Raw genomic sequence first — 23,556 nt, forward strand, 5'->3', positions numbered from 1 at the left:
TCCTCTTCACTTTGCGGCTCAGCACAGGTTGGAAACCGTCATCTGAGAAGTCCTCACTGCTGAGATAGTAAGCATGAGTATCTTCACTGTCGCTGTCACTCGCTTGTCCCATCCGCTTCCTGGAGGCGGCCGCCGCTGACGCCGCTGGTGCCGGCAGGCGCCCGGGATGGTCTACATCCATCCCCTCCAAGGGAGCAGCGAAAACTGATCAACAGACTTAAATTACAACTGAAATACGCCGGAGTTAGCAGAAGTAGCTTCTATTCAAAACACACCTTCATCTTCTAAAACCCTTAAGAACACAAGATAGTTCAAATTTCCGGAGCCCTCAACTCCTCTCATAATCATATTGTGGTTTGGGGAGGTATATAGAATACCGGATAGTATTAAAATTTTTTTGCAGTGAACTTTTAGGTGCTTGAGGTGACGTTTCTTCCCGCGATTTTCAAATACCAAGCAATATTGTTCCCTACATCTCTCGAATACCGCCGTTTGTCACTAGCCGAGAAACCGGCTTGTCACACGTGGAGTTTCAAGCTATGTCTGCGTCATTTTTAGAAAGTAAAAAGGCTATTGTTGCTTATGCACTGGTTTTTTCGCAGTTGTTGCTTATGCACTGGTTTTCCCGCAGGTCTTGAAAAAAATTAGAGCTATGAAACTCTCTGATGCATTGCTATACGAAGGCTTGCTGGGCGCGTCACATAATGTAAAAGGCAAGTGTAAAAAAATGAACATGAAAATGAATTCCGTGCGCAAATCGCGCACAAAATGTCCGCCCGCTTGTTCGATAAGAGAACTATTCCTTTAAAAAACGAACGCTCCAGTACGCAGGCAAGAATGGACGTTGAATTACGTGATTAAGGCAGACACGTACAAGCTTTTGTTTTTTTTAAGCAGGCGAGTGATTTGACCCTTAATTCACCAGCAAAGAGTACACATAAGCCCGACAGTGAACCTACTGGGTGATCCATGACCTCTTCGATTGGTTCTAATCCGTTTTCGGAGGAGGAATAGGCTTACAGGGTGTCTTGCCTATGTTCGACGAATTGATGAAGTGCAAGAGCGTACGTTTCCATGAATGAAAGACCACATGCGTAGCACTTCGATGGTTCGTCCGCCGCGTGCAATCGTTCATGTCTACGACGACTTGACGGCACTGCGAAGGATCTAGCGCATATGGCGCATTTGTAGGGTCTCTCGCCTGAATGAGTGCGGAGATGGTAGGTGAGACTGAGTTTTCGCGTAAACGTTTTGTCGCATATGCCGCAATTGTGGGGTTTTTCACCGGAATGAACGCGGAGATGCGTATCGAGATGCGACTTTCGCGCAAATACTTTGTGACACACGCCGCATTGCTTGGGGTTTTCGCCCATATGGAGACGCAGATGTTGCGTAAGATTTCCTGCCCATCTGAACGACGTATAGCATATCTCGCATTTGTAGAGTCCTCGACCCTGGTGGCTTCTTGCGGTGCTAGGCTCCGCCACGGACACCGTCATTGGACCGTTTTCATTGCGTGGAACTTGCAGTACCCCTGCGAGTAAGCGAACAACGCAATGTATTAGACGCATACATTGTTCTTTTTTGTAGGTATAACAATTATATTGACACTGTCACGGATGTTTCTGTCATCACCGTCGGTGGGATTTTATGTATAAAGTCCGAGCTGACCACACCACCCCATGTGTTGTATGCATGCTCTGCCCGGATGTAAGAACTCCCCAACCCTCTTTGCCTTACCTCGTACAACACAGTACAGTAAGTTGCTGTCTCATTCACTGCTTTGTTCGTATGCGAATCTTTTCAAGATTTCATAACTTGGCGAACAGACAGCTTCAATGGAGATTTTTTTTTGGGGGGGGGAGGGGAGGGGATCGCACGTGAAGCCATACTTGAGCAGTGGAAGACGTTAAAATTGACCAAAGCTCGTCTACACAGCTATAGCTTGTACCCGTTTATCAAACTAAACTCTGCCTTCAGTCAGTATATCTGGAGCTTAGGAGGCGCTCATGCGACTCTTGTGGCCTGGTGTGGTGTTGAGCAATGTCTCTTCATCTGCGATTGAAATGGCCAACAAATAACTTGCGATAACTTAAGCTACTCAAAAAGGATTGGTCCGCCACTCGATGAGTGTCCCCGGCTCGGCGCGCTGAGAAGAGTACGTTGTATTATGTTGAAGTGGCCTGATGATGACTTTTTTTTTTTGAAAAATAAGGCCCTGGGAAAATCGTCGAGTGCGTCCTTAGCTTTAGAGGCGTTGGTAGCGTTCTTGCACTTTTTAAGGATGACCCGGCTTAGAGATAAGGTTCAAACAGAGCGATGATCTTGTTTTTGTTTTCTTTCTTGTTTCCTAGGCTGCTTGCGGAATCCTGACGGTCTAATAAACAGCTAACCCCACTGCCTGTCCGCCTGTTCCTTCGTTTATACGTGCTTAAAGTTTGTGCTAACTTTGGGGATTGGAATTTATCGATCAGTTGCTATGTTTAACTACAACAGAAGAGTGCTGGATACGGTTTTTTGCATGCTAAATGCCGAGGAAAAAAAAACGTGGCCGATCCTATATAGGAATCGGTATAACACGAAATAGAAACGTGTCTTTACAGATGTAGTTGAGCGTTTATAGTGCATTGTTTCAGCAAAAGCAACAGATTACAAAGTCATGTTAGGAACGGCAAGCAGCTTGAAACTTGCAGTGCACACCTCAACCAGACAGCACGCACGAAATTAACACACACCGTCAAAGCGCGCACTAACAACTGTCACCGCTAGACACTGAAAGCGCGCTGTTCAAACAGAAAGGAAGAAGCACGAAAGGAGTCCACAAAATACACAAGACAAGCGCGAACAATGGTCACAATTCCTACTTCTTCGTGTGTGAGCAGCGGGCTCCTTCCGTAAACGCGGCCGCGGCAGCGTGCGAATTGACCTTCGTCCTCTCCTGAATTAAGAGTCTGATAAGCGCGTGCGGGAGAGACCACGCTACGCACCGTGGAGACGACGACCTTTAGAGCGCACCCAGCACGAACCTGTCGCGCCATCTCGCCACAGATAACAAAAATGCGCTAAAGTTTCGAAACAATCAGCACTGATTGATTGATATGTTAAGTTCAACGTTCCAAAGTGACCATACGATAACGAGAGACGCCGCACTGGAGGGCTCCGGAAATTTCGACCACCTGGGGTTCTTTGACGTGCACTCGAATCTGAGCACACGGGCGTGCAGCATTTTCGCCTCCATCGAAATTGCAGTCGCCGATGCCGGTATTCGATCTCGCGACCTGCATGCCTGTCCGCATCCGAGTATCTTAGCGACTAGACCCCCGCGGTGGGGCGGAGCTCTGGGGACGGCCGAATGATTTATGGTCTATATAAATGGCTTGCTGTTAGCCGACCCGATCACGTACGCTCTGTGGCGTAGTGGTTAGCGTTGCACGCTGAAAATTGAGAGGTTGCTGGTTTGATTCCGCGTGACAGGCGCTTTTCTTCTGTTTTAAATGCGAAGAATTTCTTGCAAAACTTCGGCCACTTTGAGCGGTTCCGTCCGTCCGTACGTCCGTCCAACCATCCATCCATCCAACCATCCATCCATCCATCCATACGCTTACTTTGCCCGGAGTAGAGAATAAGGGGTGGACACTCGATCGCGCGCCCTTATCTTGCAGTGGGGAAGATCGTACGTCATGGCTAGCCTTAGGGTGTCACCGGGACGATTCTGTTGCAGTTATCGGGCACACTAAGGTCACTGCAATCGTTGCACAGTCTCCGTTTGCGAAAACGGCGGGCTCATCAGACGCAGCAAAGTAACAACTGAGATGCTCATTCGCGCTCATCTGTACCTGTGAGTATGCTTCGAGCGTCATTTGTGCGTGAGAAACGTGGGGCATGTTTCGACCTACTTGCCATTCTGCGCGTAACTTTCCAATTTGTTGCTGTTGCGTTAATTCCTTCGCCTTTGCGGCAAAGCGGTGACATTTTTTTCAACGTCACTTCCAAGATGGAAGTATGTCAGCGGAGTCGGGGTGGACCACCGCAATGAAACACTTTCGTGTTAAAAATTTCTCAGGATCCAATAAAGTGATTTGTTTTCGAGTCTGTCTCTTTCTGATCACTCGCGTAGCAGTTTCTTGTCTTCATTTATATGTAATGCGTGCATCCATGCTACTGAAAAAATTGGCCCTGTATCTACATGTTACACTGGAAATATCGTCGAAAGACGATAGTCTTGCGTCTGGAGAGAGTGAACAAAACGTTTATTTGATATTTTGTGCAATAAAATTAATGAATGGTATTCTGGACGCGCTGCGTTAGAGTGCCTCGAGCGTGCAGCGGAGGCGAACGAGCGCATCAAGTCACGTCACACGTGACACATGAGCGCTATCTGGCAGTTATCCTGGAAAACGAAGCGCTCGGCGTGCGCGCCCGTCTCTGAGGTGATAATGTGTAGAACGCAAGGCGACGGGTAGGTGCCACCACCGTGTCGTCTTAGCAAAGCGCTTGTAAACACTTGCCTTTTTGTGCAAGCCTTGCATGGTCAGCGCAGCGTAATAAACGCTACGGTCCTTATAATTATTTGTGTATGCCTTTTTCTAGTAAAAAGACACACATACAAAATTATGACATGTTGTTATGGTGCCTAAGATATGCGCAATGATTGCTTTTTAATTGACAATCGCACAAGTATTAACGCTGAATCTCGAGCAATATTGGTCGGCGCTGTGGATGGGGTCGGTCGTTAGGAGCATTGTTTGGTCACTTTGGTCACGTTTAGAGTACCGTTAGGAGTGGACAGCCAAATGTACAGACAGACAGACCGACAGACCAAAATTGTTGCGTCGAAAGTCCCCAAGAAAGACTATTGTCTTTAAAAGCAGGTGAACAGTTAGTAAATACATGTATTTACTAGTTCCGAGCAGATTTTTATGACGCTCACGAACATAGTATTTTACTATCTTAACCATTCTTCGCTTGAAAGTAGGTGGTAATTATGCTAAAATTTGTCGTTCTTGATCAGGAAGGCTATAATATTTCTGTTGTAAGCGGGTGACTAACTTTGCCACCTATGTTGCGAGATGCCAAGTTGATGCCGTCATATGTTATATAGTAACTGTGATGGCCTTACGCAAAATTTAGGAGGACTTTACATTTCCTGAACACGTTGAAAGAACAATTTGGTGCTGCGTTAAGTGGTCCTGTCGAGACATCACAATCGGGCGAATGCTATGGGTGCTCGTACGCGGAACGTCAGGGGGCACTAGAATTATCGTGCGCACTGGTGCGGGAGTGGGATAGTCACGTGGTATAGTTTAGTACTTTGCGGGCATTTGTAGTTAGGAGAAAATCAATAGTATAACCGATATAAGGCTCAAAAATGTTTAATCAGACGTTTTGCAAACCGATGAAAAACTTTCGCATAGGAATTCCTGGTCCATCTTCATTGCTTAAAAAGTTAGTGAAAGTGGTGTAATTAGGTAATTAATCGGAACAAAAAAATAGTCTCACTCACTCTAGGCAACAGTCAGCAACATGCATTTGTTTGCGTCGTCATTTTTATTTTCTGGCGAAAGATAGTTGGGGCACCCTGTATATATGTATATTCACCGAAACCTCGTTTTGCTGAATTCATTTCTTCCCGCTCTTGAAAGCACCGTTGAACCTATGATATCCCAAGCTTCAAAAAAAAAAAAAAAAAACTTGTTACTTTAAATCTTCCTAGCCAGGGTGTTATTCATTTCGGCGCATACAAAATGCTACTGAGTATTCCAATGCTAAGTGTTGCTTTCTTCATAAGGCAAGATGTCCTCATCCTGTGCTTGTGTCTCTCCCCGCAAAAATCGAAAGTTGATCAAAGCCTCCACACACTTACCTTGAGAAGAAGGTGCGCCTTCCACCGGTTGTGGTTGGACATTAATCGCGCCACCTCGGGCCCTTCAGGCAAACAAAGGCCACCAATATCCAGAGTGGGTATTTAAAGCAATTGAAAAAAAAATCGCAAGTACAGCAGGCACGGCTAATATGCGCAGTTTTTTCTGCATTTGAGGGTGGCTTTTTGATTTCCTTTTCGGCATTTTGCACACAAGTACACACAACAGTGGAGAAGATTTACACATATACCCGTTGCAGGAAACTTCAATGGCTTGAGTATACTTTGAAAACAAGAAATAAACATTACTGAAGTATTTATTTGAGATTTCAATCGTGGACTCGTATTCATAAGGGTGTCTTGTCCACCGGTTCGAATTTATTTCTATATTATCGAGTGATTAGAACTAAGAAATATTGACCATTTTATATTTCAATCCATGGACATAATTCTTAACACGCACAGAAAAAAAAGGATAACGATAATGCCCATGATATCCTGGCCTTTGGCACTTCGCCTCCACGAACAACATTATTTCTTGCTCTGGTAATCAAAAATAAGATCATCGGATCCTTTGCACACGTCTAATATTGACGGACCATGAAATATTCGGATACCCTTCTTCGCTTGCTTAAGTAACTGTGCCCTTTGCACACACAGATCAACAGAATGTGGTGCGAGCATGTGTGGCACTTGAATATGCGCTCCACTCTAAGTGTAAGATACTTCAACGTGTTGTTAACTATAGCATTCAACGCTACATGAAAATTTGGACTTACCCCGCACTGTTCGTCAAGGGGACGTATTCGTTGTTTATTTCCAGTCCTCTCACCGTAGCTTCGATGGCGGCCATGAAGTCATCCGGAATATCAGCCTCTCCGTTTTGGTACATGGGTACGTGCTCTGACAACAACAACAACAAAAAGAAGCGTGTTGATTTGCGTACCGCGATTCGCCTCCGGCATTTTTGGTGATGCTAAGTAACATTTAATGATCAGCGAGTTATGCAGGAAGTCCCAGATTCACGATTAATACCCCTGTCACACGGCCACCACCAAACTCCGTTGAACACCGTCAACGTAAATCTCCCCTTGGGGGTTCGACGGAGAAGGAGTTGTGGCAGTGTCACACGGCAATGACAAGGTTGTAACAGTTGCCGCGAGGGGGCTCCACTGGCGCTGTTTGATTTTCGGGAAGTATTCTAATTTCATCACTATTAATTTTTTGTGAATCCTCGTTATGCAGATTTTACAAAAAAGCACTACTAAGTAGGTATGCGACTAACAAACCATTAAAATAATTTCAAATAAAAACGCATTTGCTAAATGTAGCAATGCTGCTAGTGACGCTGGCCACATTGTGCTTTTAGTTGTTTTGTTGCCTGTCACCTCTGTATATGCCCGGTACGAAAGTTCTTATGCTTCCTTGCCTCGTGAGCGCACATTTTGTGTTCTTCAGCCATGAGTGACAGCGGACGACGTGAAGAAGTAGTACGATATTGCGCTGGTAATGACGTTGATCGGCTGGCGCCGGCCGGCCCGACTCGCGAGGCACGGTGTGTGTAGGGCATCGGTGTTGAGAGTAAGTGAACTCTGGTGGGCGTAAATATATGTAAACAAACACGCGTTGTGAATGAGTACTACAACGAAAGAACGTTTAATATTGCTAAAATGTATTATTCTTTCACTGCGGCCACTTAGTGCTCGAAATTTTTCTCTGACCTCTAGACTGCTGGGGACGAGAGTACCTCGTTTCAATGCGAAGGGAGATCGTTGAACGTCCTTTGCGAAATGCTCCATTCGCCTTCGTTTGCGTAAGGGTGGCCGTGTGACACCGACCGCATCTTCGTTGTCGTAAGGACGAGGGAGTTGAACGGTCTTCACGGGTGCCCGTGTGACAGGGGTATAAGGATTCGTGTCGAATGTACGTTATTATTGATGATAGTAGTCGATAAGCTTGCGGTTAATACAGGAAATAGAACCGTTATCACATGTCAACAAATGAGTGGAGCTCTCTGACTGATTCAAGAAATTTATTTAGCACTGATTAATTAGTAATTAATGTAATTAGTTCATTTAAATACAAACTGTTCAAAAAGCACAAAAGTTTTTAGGGGACCCTGAAGCTCCGCTCTTGTGCGTTGAACGCGACAGCGACATTCTATTGTGAGTGCGCAGTTCAAACACTTTGTGCATGAAACCTTTTTGAATTTGCTTTGCATTCACTACGTAGCCTTAAGAGAATACGCACAGTAGCGTGTGGCCTTTTGTAGCGGGGTACCAACATTCAACCAAGGAGCCATTATGGTAATCACATACCCCAATGCCCGTTGGGTATGGACGCTTGTACCACGAATTATTACTACAATGTTTCATTTTGCATTGCGAAACATGCATACCGGACGCGTTTGTTTGTGAATCATAAAAGCTACTTTTACTGTATTTCCAAGCAGAGGAAGTTCTTTTGGCAGTTTTCGCAAACATGCAAATGAAGTGCCATATGATATGTTTTTTTTTTCTCGTGGGTATGCACAGCTTCCGGAAGACACGAATGCAAGACCGCAATGCAGAGCCCATCACCTCTTCAAGCACGCACTTCATTCAAATGGCTATTCACCTCAAGAACATTTACGACGAGCTTGACTTTAGACAGGACTGGCACTCCATCTTGGAGAACTGTTTGACCTCATCTCTTTCTTGTTTGCATAACACGAGGGGAAGAACTCTCGATGAGAAGAGCTCGCGCTGTGTTAGCCATTGAGGGTTTATGAGTAACGCTTGAGCGCTCATTTTCGCGATGTAATTGTACTTTTGTTCGCTTTATTTTGTTGATTGATTGATTGATATGTGGGGCTTAACGTCCCAAAACCACTGATGATTATGAGAGACGCCGTAGTGGAGGGCTCCGGAAATTTCGACCACCTGGGGTTCTTTAACGTGCACCCAAATCTGAGTACACGGGCCTACAGCATTTCCGCCTCCATCGGAAACGCAGCCGCCGCAGCCAGGGATTCGAACCCGCGACCTCCGGGTCAGCATCCGAGTACCACCTTAGCCACTAGACCACCGCGGCGGGGCTCGCTTTATTTTGTCGTTATTACGTAAATACTTTGTTAAATACCATGAAAAAGTGCCGCCATATCCACGAAGTGAATGATGATGAGTGGGCGAAGCTTCGGAGGTAAACCTGGTAAACCATGAATCCTCTGTACATTTTGCCCACTCGATTTTATTACATCGCTCCCCCCCGCGTACGTCGCCGCACTAAATCGAACGATTGCCTTCAACCAATGACACGTGCCGTATGTGACATCATTCCTATTTTATAACATCTCGCATCTTTCATCAACTACAAGTAGCGCCATCTAGTTTTATAACATCTTGCATCTTTTCATCATCAGCTACAAGTACCGCCATCTAGTGACCACTACAAGAACTAAACGAGAGGTAGCTACATACAGGAGACGGTACCATCATCTAGTGAACACTGCAAGAACTAAACGAGAGGTGTCTACATAGAGGGGACGCACAGCCCACGCCTTAAGGAGCTTCGCCCCTAAAAAAAAGATGTGGCCGTGTGGTGGAACATCCGCTTGCAACGCAAGCGACCCGGTTTTGATCCGCGCTTGGACCCAAACAACCCTAGTTCGGTGCCCACTCTGCCGCAGAATTGTTTTTATTTGCATCGTTCTTGATTTTTCGGTCCCGCATTAAAGTATTTTTCGCTCACAAGCAACGACGCCGACGCCGGAATTCCTGCGAAACGAGCTTAACGCTGTCGCGTTAAAAAAATATTTCTCGACCGGACTCTCACCGAGACTCAGGCTCACCAAAATTTTGCCCAAATGGACTCAAGATAACAAATGTATTTTCCGGAGCCCTCCACTACGGCGTCTCTTATAATAAAATGGTGGTTTTGGGACGTTAAACCCCACAAATCAATCAATCAATAACAAATGTATTACTAGGCTGGACTCTGCCACGCCCATTTTAACGGCAGCACCCAAGTGAGAGGGAGTTTTAACGTGTCGATTCATCATTGAATTCGCCGAGCCGGCTTATTACTTTTATACGGTTTCGTGCTTAAGCCTCAAACCTAAAAAAAAACGTAGACTGAATGTGTCCTGTTAAATACATTAATGGGAACTTCCTCTATCGTGAGCAAGAGGGAGTGTATGTCTCAGTTGTACTTGTTACTTGTCGCCGAGCAGCGTTTCACACATACAGTAGGAATCTTGACAATAGGAAAAAATTGTACCGTAGGTGGCACTGTGTTCAAGTCCTGCTGTGCCAGATGGAACACTGTGGATTAAAAAAGAAAAAAAAAACATTGTTGTAAGTCTGTGCGCGGCACTACAAGCGAAGAGAATGCGTATGATTATCGAAAAGCTTTTCGTGGCTGTTGAGAGCAGCAATAAATAAATAAACAAATAAATAAATAAATAAATGTGTGTGTGTGTGTGTGTGTGTGTGTGTGTGTGTGTGTGTGTGTGTGTGTGTGTGTGTGTGTGTGTGTGTGTGTGTGTGTGTGTGTGTGTGTGTGTGTGTGTGTGTGTGTGTGTGTGTGTGTGTGTGTGTGTGTGTGTGTGTGTCGCTGTTGGGGCATCTTTTGATTCATATGTAGGATTTAACTTCACAAGATCACCATGTGATAGTCAGAGACGCCGTAGTGAAGTGCTCCGTAGATTGCGAATACCTGGGGTTATTTAACGTGCACGAAAATCTGGGCACACGGATGTACACAGCATTCTAGCCTCCATAGAAAATCTAGCCACCGCAGCCGGGATTCGATCCCGCGACCTGCGGGTCAACAATTGCCTTTGCTTAGTATCTTGAAACTTGTATTACGATTAACACAAATAAAAAAGCAATAACACCGTAGAAGCATCACTAATAAATAATCGTGCCATTGCAGAGCTTGTGGAAACAAGCGTTAGTGGTAGTCCTTGCGTGAACAAGTCGTTTTTTTTTGTATCGCGTCATTGAAATGAAATATATTCCTCTTGAACAATATTCGCTTCTTTTGGAGTCAGTGGTGTGCTCGTTTTTTTTTCCTTTTCGTCCTCATCATGCGAACTAATTCCTTTCATGCCAAACATGACATGACGTCAGTCATAACGAAAATTTCGTAACACATTAATAAATGAATAGGACAGGTCATATTGCGTACAACACGCACAAAATAAATTATGACAGCGCGTCACGACGCGAGCACAAGAGCACAAACGCACAAGACAAGACAAAGGCGTTTCTCAAACCCCACCATTTCATCATCATCATCATCATCTACTAACTGCCTCAGGAAACAACACTGCTAAGCATGAACCGCAGGAACACTTAGCTTATTGGTGTGCATGACTTGCGGCCCGTGAGAAGGCGGGTATAATGTGAGATCTTTGTGTCAACACTGACATTGGCCGTCCGGATTTGGCCGTGAGTAGGAAGAGTAAGTATAGACAGGCCGGGCTTCTTTCAATGCTAACGTTCCCAGACACTTCTACCAATCTGATTTCACTGTGGCGTATCCCGCCCGAAACGCGCATTGCAGAAACTATGACCAGCAACAGACGAGCGCGAGGCAGCGGTTTAACATTCCCCGCTGAGCGCAGACAAACTACCTCGAATAAACTGACCGCCAGAGATGCGTTCGGGCTCGCCTCTTGGTTACTCTGTTCTACTCATCTACTCGCCTCGGATTGTCCTCCGGTGTGGATGAAGGCTGCTCGATGTCTGTGCAGCTTGTACTGGCTTCCCAGTAACGTCTGACGAATGTCGGGTTCAGAACACCAGTGCTTCCGTTATCGTAAGCATCTGTGTTGTAAAACATATTTGTTTTATAACCATTGAGTGACATCACCACAAAGAACTAAAAACATTGCATCGTAAAAAATCGTGGACGAAAGGATAAGACATTACTTTAGGTCAGGGTTCTTGCCACCAGCGGCCTTCGCGGTGCTGTTGTGTGGCCCAGGGCGCCAATTCACAACCTCTCACCCAGGTCTTCTTATCTAGGCTGTCAAGCTTCTATCTCGACTGTAACTTCATTTACCGATTGTAAGGAATGTTTTTAGTTAAACAAACATAATATCTATTGCAGTTCTGTACATTGTTGTTAATTCGCGAAATTTTTTTTTCTCGTTGTCTCCAAGCCGTCGTCTCACTTCATTGTCTACATTTTTTTTATCTGACCCCCGTCATGTCAGACCCTGCGTACAACTCGGTCATCTGATTCAAACGTTTGCCGACCCCTGCTACAGAGGAACCGGTGAGCCGCGCCCCCGGCACAACTTTTCACGCGCTAACATAGTCAATGCTATAGAACTAGCAAACTTCATCGACAAAAAAGACGAACGTCACTTGTAGGAACTTCTGTTGATTCTGCATTGCAATGGGAAATCAGGCTGAGAAGGAAAGTTTCGAGAGGAGAGGCCCGCTGTATGCAGACACGTCATCTAAGTACTTTCGATTGGCTACACACACCTTTTGTTTATAGATTTTGCGATAAAATGCGGAAGGGAAAGGCACGTACCGAAAGACGAGGGCAGATGGTCGACGCGGTAGTACTCCATACTCGGTCCTAAGTTCGAAGTGGTCCCAGAAGTCCTAGAGATACAAGACGTATCGATCACATAATACATAGAGGCAGTGATCGCACAAGTACGCGAAGTCTTTACGTCAAAACTCTATAATATGAGCAAGACGGCGCCCCGTACCGCCATTGATTGATTGATATGTGGGGTTTAACGTCCCAAAACCACTATATGATTATGAGAGACGCCGTAGTGGAGGGCTCCGGAAATTTAGACCACCTGGGGTTCTTTAACGTGCACCCAAATCTAAGCACACGGGCCTACAACATTTCCGCCTCCATCGGAAATGCAGCCGCCGCAGCCGGGATTTGAACCCGCGACCTGCGGGTCAGCAGCCGAGTACCTTAGCCACTAGACCACCGTAGCAGGGCCCCGTACCGCCATAAGCAAGGTTATAGAAAAACAAACAAAGTTGAAATAACGTATCCTACTGCAACGATTCGTGTGCAATATGGACACACCATGCGCCACTTATTCCAACATAAATTTGTAAACATCACCCGAAGACGAGCAGTCGCGTTAAAAGCCCCTGAAGCACTGTCAGGAGATTATTGTGTTTTATCGCTAAGCGTACACTTCACGACATGAAGTATAAAGCAGTATAATTTTTTTGCTTGTATTTCCTTCTGGAGTTAATTCACATGCAGTACCCAAGCTTTCAGTGCTACTTGGAAGTCGTGAATAAGAAATTAGGCAGTTGCCAGTTTTCAGTACACACCAGCAAATCAGATCTTGTGAAAAAAAAACAACACTTGGTTCACAAATTTTATGTGCCATTTTCTCTGGGAAGATTAATGACGAACGGTTGCATGTAAAACATGACATGTGTGACAAAACATTTTTTTAAGGCTACAAGTACACTGTACATACATTTCGCTATAGAGATTTTCTCTGCGCTCCAAAGCGTCTTGCGTACGAAAACTTTTGCGTCCCATTATATTCTCCGTGATTACGGTTGGAGGTAATTACACCATTTCCCGCTAAATGGAACCAAATTAAGTGTGATGACAAAGCAGCGGGAAGGTGGTGAACGGCACCCACAGCAACTAGTCTACGTCGCCTTAAGCAGGTGTACCACCATCCAGAGCTTCTACATGACTAACGAAGCCGGTAACTATCGCTTAATACCAGTGATCGCTTCCGCAAACGCTGCCTGTGATCATGACTATAGGACTGCTAGACAGCTCTTTTCAACGCAAACGCCCGAGCGTGATCCCATGCTGGCGGATGTAGACGGGCTTTATCGCACGGAAACGTAGACTGCCGGAAGACCAACGATGAACGACTAAGGACAAAGAAGACCTGCTCTCTCTCACGGAAACGAGAGAGAGGGAGGAAAGGTACGAGCACGTGCAGTGGGGGAGTGGACGAGTGAGGGAAGGACGGACACTGCCTCTAGCAAAAAGCTGCTTCGCATGTAATTCCTGTGGATTCGCTCGCAGGATTTCAAGCTGGACGGTTGTGCCCTCGCGATCTCCGACATCAGCGTAGCTCCCGCCGACTGGTTCGCCCTCCGCGGTCTCCTGACGCCGTGCAGCTCTCGCATTGTGGCACCCCGCCCTTGGACTGCTTCGACCGGATCCCCACTTTTCTATCTCCTTCTTTTTTCTTTCGCTTGGCTGTCTTCTTCTCCGTCTATTTTCCTTCTATTCTTTTTATCCCTCCTTCCCCCCACCCCTATAAGGCACTGCGCCGTGTCGTCTGAAGGCAGACAGAAATTAGGTGCCTTTTTCCTCTTCATTCTAATCACTACCACCACCACCATGTAAAAACAACGCAAGGGTATACGTGAGCAAGCGGCATGCTTTGGTGCCCCGGCATTGAAGCTGCTTAATGTCTTGAACTGTGGCGGCCACTAGCACGATGAACGGCAGTCACAGACGCGAAATTATTCGTGATCAATAGTTATTAATTGGTGAATTGACTCTCCGAAGGGTCTGTATAGGTGGCGCCCCCATCCATTAGTGAAAGAAGTGAAGTTCAATGCGGTGACCCGCAGCTGGCGTTCCGTTGAACAGCCGCGCAAACAAGCGATGTGATAGGAGCATGAACAAGGCACCTTAGCAACGCCCTATACGACCTGTAGGAAGAGAATTTCTTCGAAAAACTTCCTTTCCCATTTCGGAGAGTGGTGATGTGTGTTTGCTTTAGGTGTAGGCTCTTTCACCCTCACTCTTTGGGGAAGAGTTGTAGAGGAGGCATGTGAAGAAATATCGAATCCTTGCCATACAGAGCTTGGCTGTAAACATAAGTTCTCAAAAGCTGCAAATTTCCACGATGAACGTAACGATCTACCTTTAGAACAATTTCAATTTTCAAAATTTGTTTTATTGTTTTCTTGTACAAGACACAAGAAACAAAAGGATGTTGGGGTTAAAGGCATATAGCCTGACAGAGGACCCAACACCCTTGTACACAGTTCGTACATCAAAAAAATAAAAATAAAAAAACAGCTTTCGCGGCATCCAGACCTTCCAGAACAGTAGTTAACTACCGTGGAAGCAATAGCTTTCGCGGCCCACCAATTCTGGCACTCTTGTTTTCAAACCCTCATTATTCGTAATGGCTCCAAAGATACTACTGATGACAAATATGCTGGCACACAAACACTCCATCCCCACCAATGTTGGTAGTTCGTAATCTCTTATCGTCAATGTCTCGCTTTTGAGTGTAACGTGTTTTTTTGCCACCTCAATGGTGTGGTCATTCCTTGAAAAGGCTTACCTCGCGTTGTTCCCTGAAATGTCTGGTCCTAGCATCCGGAAATTCTGGCTTGTGCTTGGCAGTCTGAAGAAGGCGCTGGTGTCGTCCGTTGGGATCCAGAAATCGGTTGTTCCGCATTGTAACTGATCTACGTGCCCTAAAAACAGAAGCGTTGTTCAAGCACACTGTGACAATACCTTTGCGAAACAGAACTCCCTTTTCAAAAGCAAAAAAAAAAGGCTTGAAGCAGAGAGTTAGACTGTCTAGAACTTACGAATGTTTGCTTGCACTTGCGATCTGGAAGTTTGAGCTGAATTGCTTAACGGAAAGATGACATCCGCCTCGCCTTCTGAAGGTCTTCTTGGTATATGTTTTCGCACAAATAATAAGTAGAGATATGTAGCTCTTCCAATATTTTATTCTTTATCTTCCGAACCCAGCTAAAGATTTCAAAAGACTTTTTTTTACGCATTTTGTCTCTTTCATGAAAACTTGGCTTCGTCACTCGTTGCTGTGACGCGTGCTATTATGAGTCCTGTGCAGCTACTTAAGAGTGCGGGCTAGAGTCCTGAGCACTCCTCTTTAATTTATGAAAGACAACAAGTTCCAATTTCGGGTCATTAAAATATGGGTCATTCACACTTATGCCTGATATATTATCACTGAAAAAGGGTTTATTGGCGACTGTTGCGACGGTGGTCCTACGACGAAACACGATCGGACAAGAGCAACGGTCAAGCAGATGCCGGCGATGATCAGCACGAGCCGAGCGAGCGAAGCCCAGCACCCAGTACCCAAGCGGCGGTGGCGATGTTGCTTGCCAACAATGCGTTTTCTTCTTCACAATTTGCCCCCGCCAAAAAAGAGCCATCCTGGCGACCTAAGAGTCTGGAGGCAGAGGGCTATGATATGGCTTAAGGCGGGCGACGTGGACGATGTCACGTCCACGCCGGCGCATGTCGTCAGATGGGGAAAGTGGCTCGATGAGAAAATTCACCGGCGAGGTTTGCTCCAAAACGCGGTATGGGCCCTCGTACTTTGGAACGAGTTTTGAGGAAATGCCGGGGGTTTGGTAAGGAACAGCCAGCCATACAAGTGATCCCGGGGAATAGCTGGGGCTTTGTGAAGAGTCGGCGTTGTTTTCTTTCTGGCGCTGTTGTTCTTGTGACGTAAAGGTGCGTGCGAGTTCACGGCACTCTTCCGCATTTCGGGCAGCTTCGGACACAGATGGGCATTCGGATGCGTCAGGACGGTATGGAAGGAGAGTGTCGATGGTGTGAGATGGTTCGCGTCCATAAAGAAGAAAGAAAGGTGAAAATCCAGTGGTAGACTGTGTCGCGGTGTTATATGCGAACGTGATGAATGGAAGAATGCGATCCCAGTTAGTATGATCGGATGTCACATACATGGCGAGCATATCGCCAAGGGTGCGGTTAAGTCTTTCCGTGAGCCCATTAGTCTGCGGGTGGTATGCCGTGGTCTTGCGATGAACAACATGGCATTCAGAAAGCAGAGACGTGACGACTTCTGATAGGAAGGCTCGACCTCGGTCGCTTAGTAGTTCTCGAGGTGCACCATGTCGTAGTATGAAGCGATGAAGGATGAAGGATGCTACGTCCCGCGCAGTGGCACTTGGAAGGGCGGCTGTCTCAGCGTAGCGTGTTAAATGGTCCACAGCGACTATGATCCACCGATTTTCATCTGATGTTGTCGGTAGAGGGCCATAGAGATTGATTCCGATCCGATCGAAAGGTTTGGCAGGGCACGGAAGCGGTTGAAGCGCACCGGACGAGTGGAAAGGCGGTGATTTGCGGCGTTGACAGTCAGGGCAGCCCATAACGAATTTTCGAACGAAATTATACATTCCGCGCCAGTAGAAGCGATGGCGAATGCGTTCGTAAGTTTTGAAAACTCCGGCATGACCACATTGGGGATCGTCGTGAAAGGAGGCGCAGATTTGTGATCGCAAGCTGCGCGGGACAACCAAGAGCCACTTACGACCTTCGGGGGCGTAGTTGCGTCGGTGTAGCAGCCGATCACGAATGGCGAAATGTGCAGCTTGACGTCGGAGAGATTGTGGTACCGCAGTGGTTGACGATCCAGAGAGACAGTTAAAAAGGGAAGCGATCCACGGGTCCTTGTGTTGTTCACTGGTAAAGGAGTCGAGGTCGAGAGAGGCGACGGAGTTAGTACCAGTGGTTCCGCAGGCCGAGTCGGGAGGTAAAGGCGAACGCGACAGGGCGTCGGCGTCAGAATGCTTGCGCCCGCTGCGATAGATGACACGAATGTCGTACTCCTGGATTTGCAGTGCCCACCGAGCTAGGCGGCCAGAAGGATCTTTCAATGTGGCGAGCCAACAAAGTGCATGGTGGTCCGTTACCAAGTCGAATGGGCGACCGTACAAATAAGGGCGGAACTTGCGAAGCGCCCACACTAGCGCCAAGCACTCTTTTTCAGTGACGCTGTAATTGGCCTCAGCTTTAGTAAGTGTGCGGCTCGCATAAGCGACGACGTATTCGGAGTAGCCCGGCTTGCGTTGGGCGAGGACGGCGCCTAGACCAACCCCACTAGCGTCTGTGTGAACTTCCGTTGCAGCTGTTGGGTCGAAATGCCGAAGAATTGGAGGAGATGTTAGCAGACTACGGAGCGTGGCAAACGCGACGTCGCAGTCAGAAGACCAGGATGAAAGGTCTGCATCACCGCGTAGGAGGTTGGTCAGTGGTGACATGATCGACGCAAAATTTCGCACGAAGCGCCGGAAGTACGAGCATAGTCCGACAAAACTGCGTAATTCTTTCAGTGTAGTAGGTTTCGGGAACTCAGCGACTGCTCGCAATTTTGCAGGGTCGGGTCGAACACCATGCTTGGACACGATGTGCCCTAAGATGGACAGCTCTCGCGCGGCGAAGCGGCACTTTTTAAGGTTCAGTTGGAGCCCAGCGTTGGTTAAACACGTCAGAACCAGTTGGAGCCGAAGCAGATGTGTAGCAAAATCGGGAGAGAAAACTACAATATCGTCGAGGTAGCATAGACACACAGACCACTTCAGTCCACGCAGTGTGTTGTCCATGAGTCGTTCAAACGTGGCAGGAGCATTACAAAGACCAAATGGCATTACGTTAAATTCGTACAGGCCATCTGGTGTAATGAACGCAGTTTTCTGGCGATCAGCTTCTGCCATAGGAACCTGCCAGTATCCAGATCGTAAGTCTAAGGAGGAGAAGAATTCGGCTCCTTGGAGGCTGTCAAGGGCGTCGTCGATGCGCGGTAGTGGATAGACGTCTTTCCGCGTCACCTTGTTTAATCGCCGGTAGTCGACGCAAAAGCGAATCGATCCATCCTTCTTTCGAACTAGAACGACAGGAGATGCCCAAGGACTGTGCGATGGTTGAATAACGCGACGGCGTAGCATCTCTTCGACCTGGTCGTTGATGACGTGACGTTCTGCAGCAGAGACACGGTACGGTCTTTGACGCAATGGCTGGTGTGAACCGGTGTCAATGTAGTGGTGCACTGCGGAAGTCCGACCCAATTGCGGCTGAGAAACGTCGAATGAATTCGCGAAGTGCTGGAGGAGATTAAGAAGCTCGGCGCGTTCATGGGCACTTAAGGTGTCGGCGATGGAACTCGAGAAGGTGTCACTCGATGAGCTCGGTGGGCATTCCAGTGGGGAAAGGGCATGAAGTTCGGTCGAGGCGCTACTGCACGATTCGTCTGGCATGTTAAGGAATAAAGAGGAATTGAGGTACTCCACTCGACCGAGACATTCGCCGGCAAGTAGCGTAAGCGGTGCAGAAAGGGGGTTGTGGACGAAAATATTGCTTCGGCCCGCAGTGACGTCGAGTGTAGCGAAAGGCAAGGAAACGGCTCTGCGGCTCATGAAAATGTCGGAAGGTGTAAACATTACTGTAGCGTCGTTATGGTCATCGCAGCAAACAGGGACAACGGCAAGAGAGGCTGGCGGAATTTCAGTGTCTTCACGTACGACGAGTTTTGGGGACCGCTCAAGAGTTTCGTGCAAAGGTTCGTCAGACAGGTGCGAAAATTGAACTTCAGCGCGTGCGCAGTCGATGACGGCATGATGATGTGACAGGAAGTCCCACCCGAGGATAACGTCATGCGAGCACACCGAAAGGACGATGAACTCGACAACGTACATAGAGCCTTGGATGAAAATGCGGGCTGTACAGGTGCCGAGAGGTCGAACTGGTTGTGCGCTAGCCGTACGAAGCGATAATCCAGAGAGCGGCATGGTCACTTTGCGTAGGGAGCGGCAGAGCTGGGCGGCTATAACAGAAACGGCAGCACCTGTGTCGATGAGGGCAAAGGTAGAAACACCATCGACAGATATGGCGACGACGTTAGCAGGTGAAGTGCGAGGACTTGGGCATTTCGATGACGGCGCAGTTCTTGCCTCTGGAACTGCGGCGTTCAGTTTTCCCGGTTGGAGGAAGCGGGTCGGGGACGCATTGGGGACAGAGATCGCCTGCGAGGAGACGGCGAGCGGGGAGAGTGAGTCGGAGCTGGGGGCCGGGGTGACTGAGACTCGGGAAGATTAGTGTAGCCATACTGCGGTGAAGGATAGGGAGCAGGTAGGTGCGTGGGCTGCGGGTCATACGGTAACGGCCAAGTAGTGTTGTGTTGCGATTGGAAGCGACGACGACAATATCGTGCCACGTGTCCTGGAGTACCACAGGCGTAGCAGATCGGTCGATTGTCAGCAGTGCGCCAGGAATTGCTGACTCGCGGTGCGGCCCAAGGTGTCGAAAGAGGGGTAGAGTGGGGAGCAACTGCAGGCATGGGTGGCAAAAGCTGCGGGCGAGGTCTGCTGCGTACCACCTGGGCATAAGTAAGAGGCGCGGCCACGGGCTGCATAGCCGGCGCATGGGGAACAGGCATGGCCACAGGCTGCTGGTGGGCAGCGACGGGCACAGCCTGAGCTACCTCTTCGGCAATAACGTCGCGGAGTGGGGAGGGCAGACGAGAGGAAGGCGGCTGCTGCGTGAAGGGAATCAACGACAGCTGCCGAGCTACTTCTTCACGCACAAAGTCTTTGATCTCTTGCAGGGTTGTTGAGTAATCAGGAACAGAAGTAAGACTTGATAGTGAGTCAGCGTGTGAGGCAAATGGCCGAGTCAGGGCGCGCTGCTTCCTCAACTCGTCGAAGCTTTGACATAACGTCACAAGTTCCGCAACGGTGGCAGGATTGCGCGCCAGGAGCATCTGAAATGCGCCGTCATTTATCCCTTTGAGGATGTGTTGAATCTTCTCCGACTAGGGCATGGCGTTGTTCACGCGGTTGCAAAGACCAATAATGTCTTCGATATAACTGGTGAACGATTCAGATGGCTTCTGTGCGCGAGTCCGCAAGCGTTGTTCGGCTCTGGACTTGCGGACAGCGGGTCGGCCGAAAACGTCAGCAAACGACGTTTTGAAGATGGACCACGTCGTAATGTCATTTTTGTGGTTGTTATACCACATTTCGGCCACGTCAGTGAGATAAAAGATGACGTTAGTCAGTTTGTCCGCGTCATCCCACTTGTTGTTTGCGCTCACCAGTTCGTAGTTAGCGAACCAGTCTTCCACGTCGGTCTCATCAGCTCCGCTAAAGACTTTGGGCTCTCGCAAACGAAGAACGCCGGGGTTGCTGGGGGATGGAGTGGAAGAGCCAGGTTGCGCGTTGTTGGTAGCCATGATGGGAGGTAGCGTTCGGTTGCGCAGCTCCAGGTTTAGGCCACGGCGAATGGCAGCACCCAGGTTCAGGCGACGGGGAATGTCAGCACCCTCCACCAATTGAAAAAGGGTTTATTGGCGACTGTTGCGACGGTGGTCCTACGACGAAACACGATCGGACAAGAGCAACGGTCAAGCAGATGCCGGCGATGATCAGCACGAGCCGAGCGAGCGAAGCCCAGCACCCAGTACCCAAGCGGCGGTGGCGATGTTGCTTGCCAACAATGCGTTTTCTTCTTCACATCACTCACACTTATGCCTCATAGCGCCAGGACTATAGGCCTGAACATCCCCACCGAATACCCAAAAGGCAGCGTGACCCCATATTCAAAAGCTCAAGATGTGTTTTTCAACATGCGCATTTCGTACGGCAAGATAGCCTAGTCCTGTGATTCTTCGCGCCTCCAAGAAACCTAAATTTGGTCAAAATTCTTCGCTTACATACCGTAAGAAGGAGCTGCGGCGTCAGAAGCCTGGTGTTGGAAAGTGGACATGGTAGCCTCGTAACTGCATTTACAAAGCAGGGAAAAAGTATCAAGGCGCATGTTTCCATTGGTGACAAAAAGGTGACATGGCATCCCAACATGCATCCAGGTATCATTCGTACGTTGTACCATTTTTATTACACGGCGTGAACAGCGATGAGTGGCTGCGTATAGCTTCAAACACATGCGAGGGAAATGGCACGAAGTACTCCCACTGAGCAAGACACGAACATCATCTTGCGCTTTGTAGTACTGGCATCTGTAGCACGCAGGTCTAGCCCGACTGACAAGATTACATCTTGCTTATCAAGTTATTTGTGGAACAAACTACTCGCATGCCATATCGATCAGCTGTTTTTTAGGAGCTTGGTCGGCAAGCTTCTATCGCTCGCACTTATAAAAGAAAAACTATTTCACCACTTTGGTTCAGTACTACCAAAGCTACGGGGTGTAAAAAAGCCATACGCTTGCACAGCGAAATGTAGTTCCCCATATAAGTAAGTTAACGTTGATAGGATTGGCTAGAATTGGCGTTTCTTTAAGTATTGTACGCCACATCGATACATAATATGTTTGTTCTTCATCGCATTTATTTCTTATGAAGTTAATTTTTTGTGTCGGTTACCACCGATGACTGTTTACAAATCAACATGGCAGCTCCCAGGCAGAAGTAACTGCCCGCTTCGATTCGGACTTGCTCTTGCTACACGCCCACTGCGCTGACAGCAGTAAACAAATGGTGAAATCAGTCCGATTTGTTTCATCTCACTCTGGCACTAAAGCAGCAGGTACGTTTTATTGATATTAGAGAGATATGTTGCTTGCTTAGCGGCACCTGCTAAGCCTAACGTGCCGAGGCAGTGTCCGGACTGCGTCGTCAGACCAAGAACGCTGCATCTCCAAATATCGCACATGCAACCTCGCACAGCATTCCGTGCGCGTCGGATACTCTTTCGGTGGAAACAAAAATAAGCGTCTCAGTTACTTCGCTGTGTCTGAAAAGCGCAATTTTTTCGCACACAGAGAGAGTGCAACGATTGCAGTGACCTTCGTGCGCCCGGTCCCATATTTACCATACGATTATGAGAGACGCCGTATTGGAGGGCCCCGGAGATGTTGACCACCTGGGGTGCTTTAACGTGCACCAAAATCTAAGCACACAGGCCTACAGCATTTCCGCCTCCACTGAAAATGCAGCCGCCGCAGCCGGGATTTGATCTCGCGACCTGCGGGTACTGTGAACAGTAGGCATTTATTAGCATGTTCGAAGTCTCGTAAGAGGTAATTCACTTGACGCACCGATTACCATCAGGACTTGAGGCACCGATCAAATCGTTTGTAAAATATCCCCAGAAGCATTTCATGGTCCCTTTGGGTAACGCTGTCGCGAAGTATGAAGCATCAGTGACCTAGAAGCCGGGTCGTACCAGGGGGTGCCCCACTTAATTCACAAGTAAACTTGCACGTTGGCTTACCTTTCGTGGCCTTGGGCCGACGGCCAGCTTCCATCCCACCATCGTCGTGTTGTTTCCCCGGCCATGGTCGTACACGTCCCCTTGGGAACTGTGCAACTTCTTTTCGCAGCTATGAGATAACACTGTCGCGGATGAAGTTGACCAACGCATACAAGGGTGCGTCGTAGTGCATTCTGACACCCATATGCCTAAAATTCGAAGCATGATTACGAGATATGATACGATGCATGCGTGCCCTTCGCTTGGACACATGCAACCCCTACGGCACAATGCATTCTCCCCCCCCCCTCCTCTTATTGCGTTTTATTACAATCCAGACAATCACGCCTTCGTCTCGCGTAATCGCACTCCAGGATATCTCGTAATGTGTCACACTGCTAGAACAGCATTCCGTGTAAGGTCTCACGGAAGTCCATGAATCGTGCCTTGTGTATGTGTGTCGCGCTTGATCGCATAGTGTTATTTGCATTCAGCGTTATTGCGCAAGGTTATCAGCGACGGTTACGGCTAGCGTGACCTTTCAGGCTTTTTATTTGTGTCAAAATATTAAGCGGCATAATAGTAAGAGTCAGACTCCCACTCAAGGAGCCCAAAGGAACGTGCGTGGTCATACCAGTGGGTCTATCGCTTCGCATAAAGAAACGACACAGAAGGAAACGACGCAACACCGGACGCAAAATTATACGAAATTTGGTAGAAAAGAAATGTGAA

At 47.8% G+C, this 23,556-nt stretch overlaps 1 protein-coding gene across 2 annotated transcripts; it reads right to left on the reverse strand.

Annotated features, from left to right (window-relative positions):
* Nucleotides 1-349: 349 nt before the first annotated feature.
* Nucleotides 350-23,096, reverse strand: LOC142774718 (uncharacterized). 2 transcript variants are annotated; one of them, XM_075875632.1, is made up of 9 exons: nucleotides 22,846-23,089; nucleotides 21,331-21,392; nucleotides 15,174-15,309; nucleotides 12,389-12,462; nucleotides 11,550-11,670; nucleotides 10,118-10,161; nucleotides 6,640-6,763; nucleotides 5,864-5,925; nucleotides 350-1,534 (listed from the first exon to the last, which is right to left on the reverse strand). In XM_075875632.1, the coding sequence occupies exons 1-9, from the start codon at nucleotides 22,908-22,910 to the stop codon at nucleotides 1,017-1,019; spliced, it is 1,206 nt and encodes a 401-aa protein (XP_075731747.1). In that variant the 5' UTR covers nucleotides 22,911-23,089; the 3' UTR covers nucleotides 350-1,016. The 2 variants fall into 2 exon arrangements, with proteins under 2 accessions (XP_075731747.1, XP_075731748.1); XM_075875633.1 differs by lacking the exon at nucleotides 5,864-5,925 and having other exon boundaries at nucleotides 1,374-1,534; nucleotides 22,846-23,096.
* Nucleotides 23,097-23,556: the final 460 nt, after the last annotated feature.

Source organism: Rhipicephalus microplus, chromosome 10 (assembly GCF_043290135.1).
Source record: "Rhipicephalus microplus isolate Deutch F79 chromosome 10, USDA_Rmic, whole genome shotgun sequence".
Lineage (NCBI taxonomy): Eukaryota > Metazoa > Arthropoda > Arachnida > Ixodida > Ixodidae > Rhipicephalus > Rhipicephalus microplus.

Bases quoted from the DNA above. Each gene is read 5' to 3' on its own strand.
- LOC142774718 (XM_075875632.1), bottom strand. From the start codon at position 22,910: ATGGCCGGGGAAACAACACGACGATGGTGGGATGGAAGCTGGCCGTCG. The intron at 11,671-12,388 runs GTACGTGCCTTT...TTTACAACACAG, and splicing joins CCATCTGCCCTCGTCTTTCG to ATGCTTACGATAACGGAAGC. The intron at 5,926-6,639 runs GTAAGTCCAAAT...GTTTGCCTGAAG, and splicing joins CCCTTGACGAACAGTGCGGG to GGCCCGAGGTGGCGCGATTA.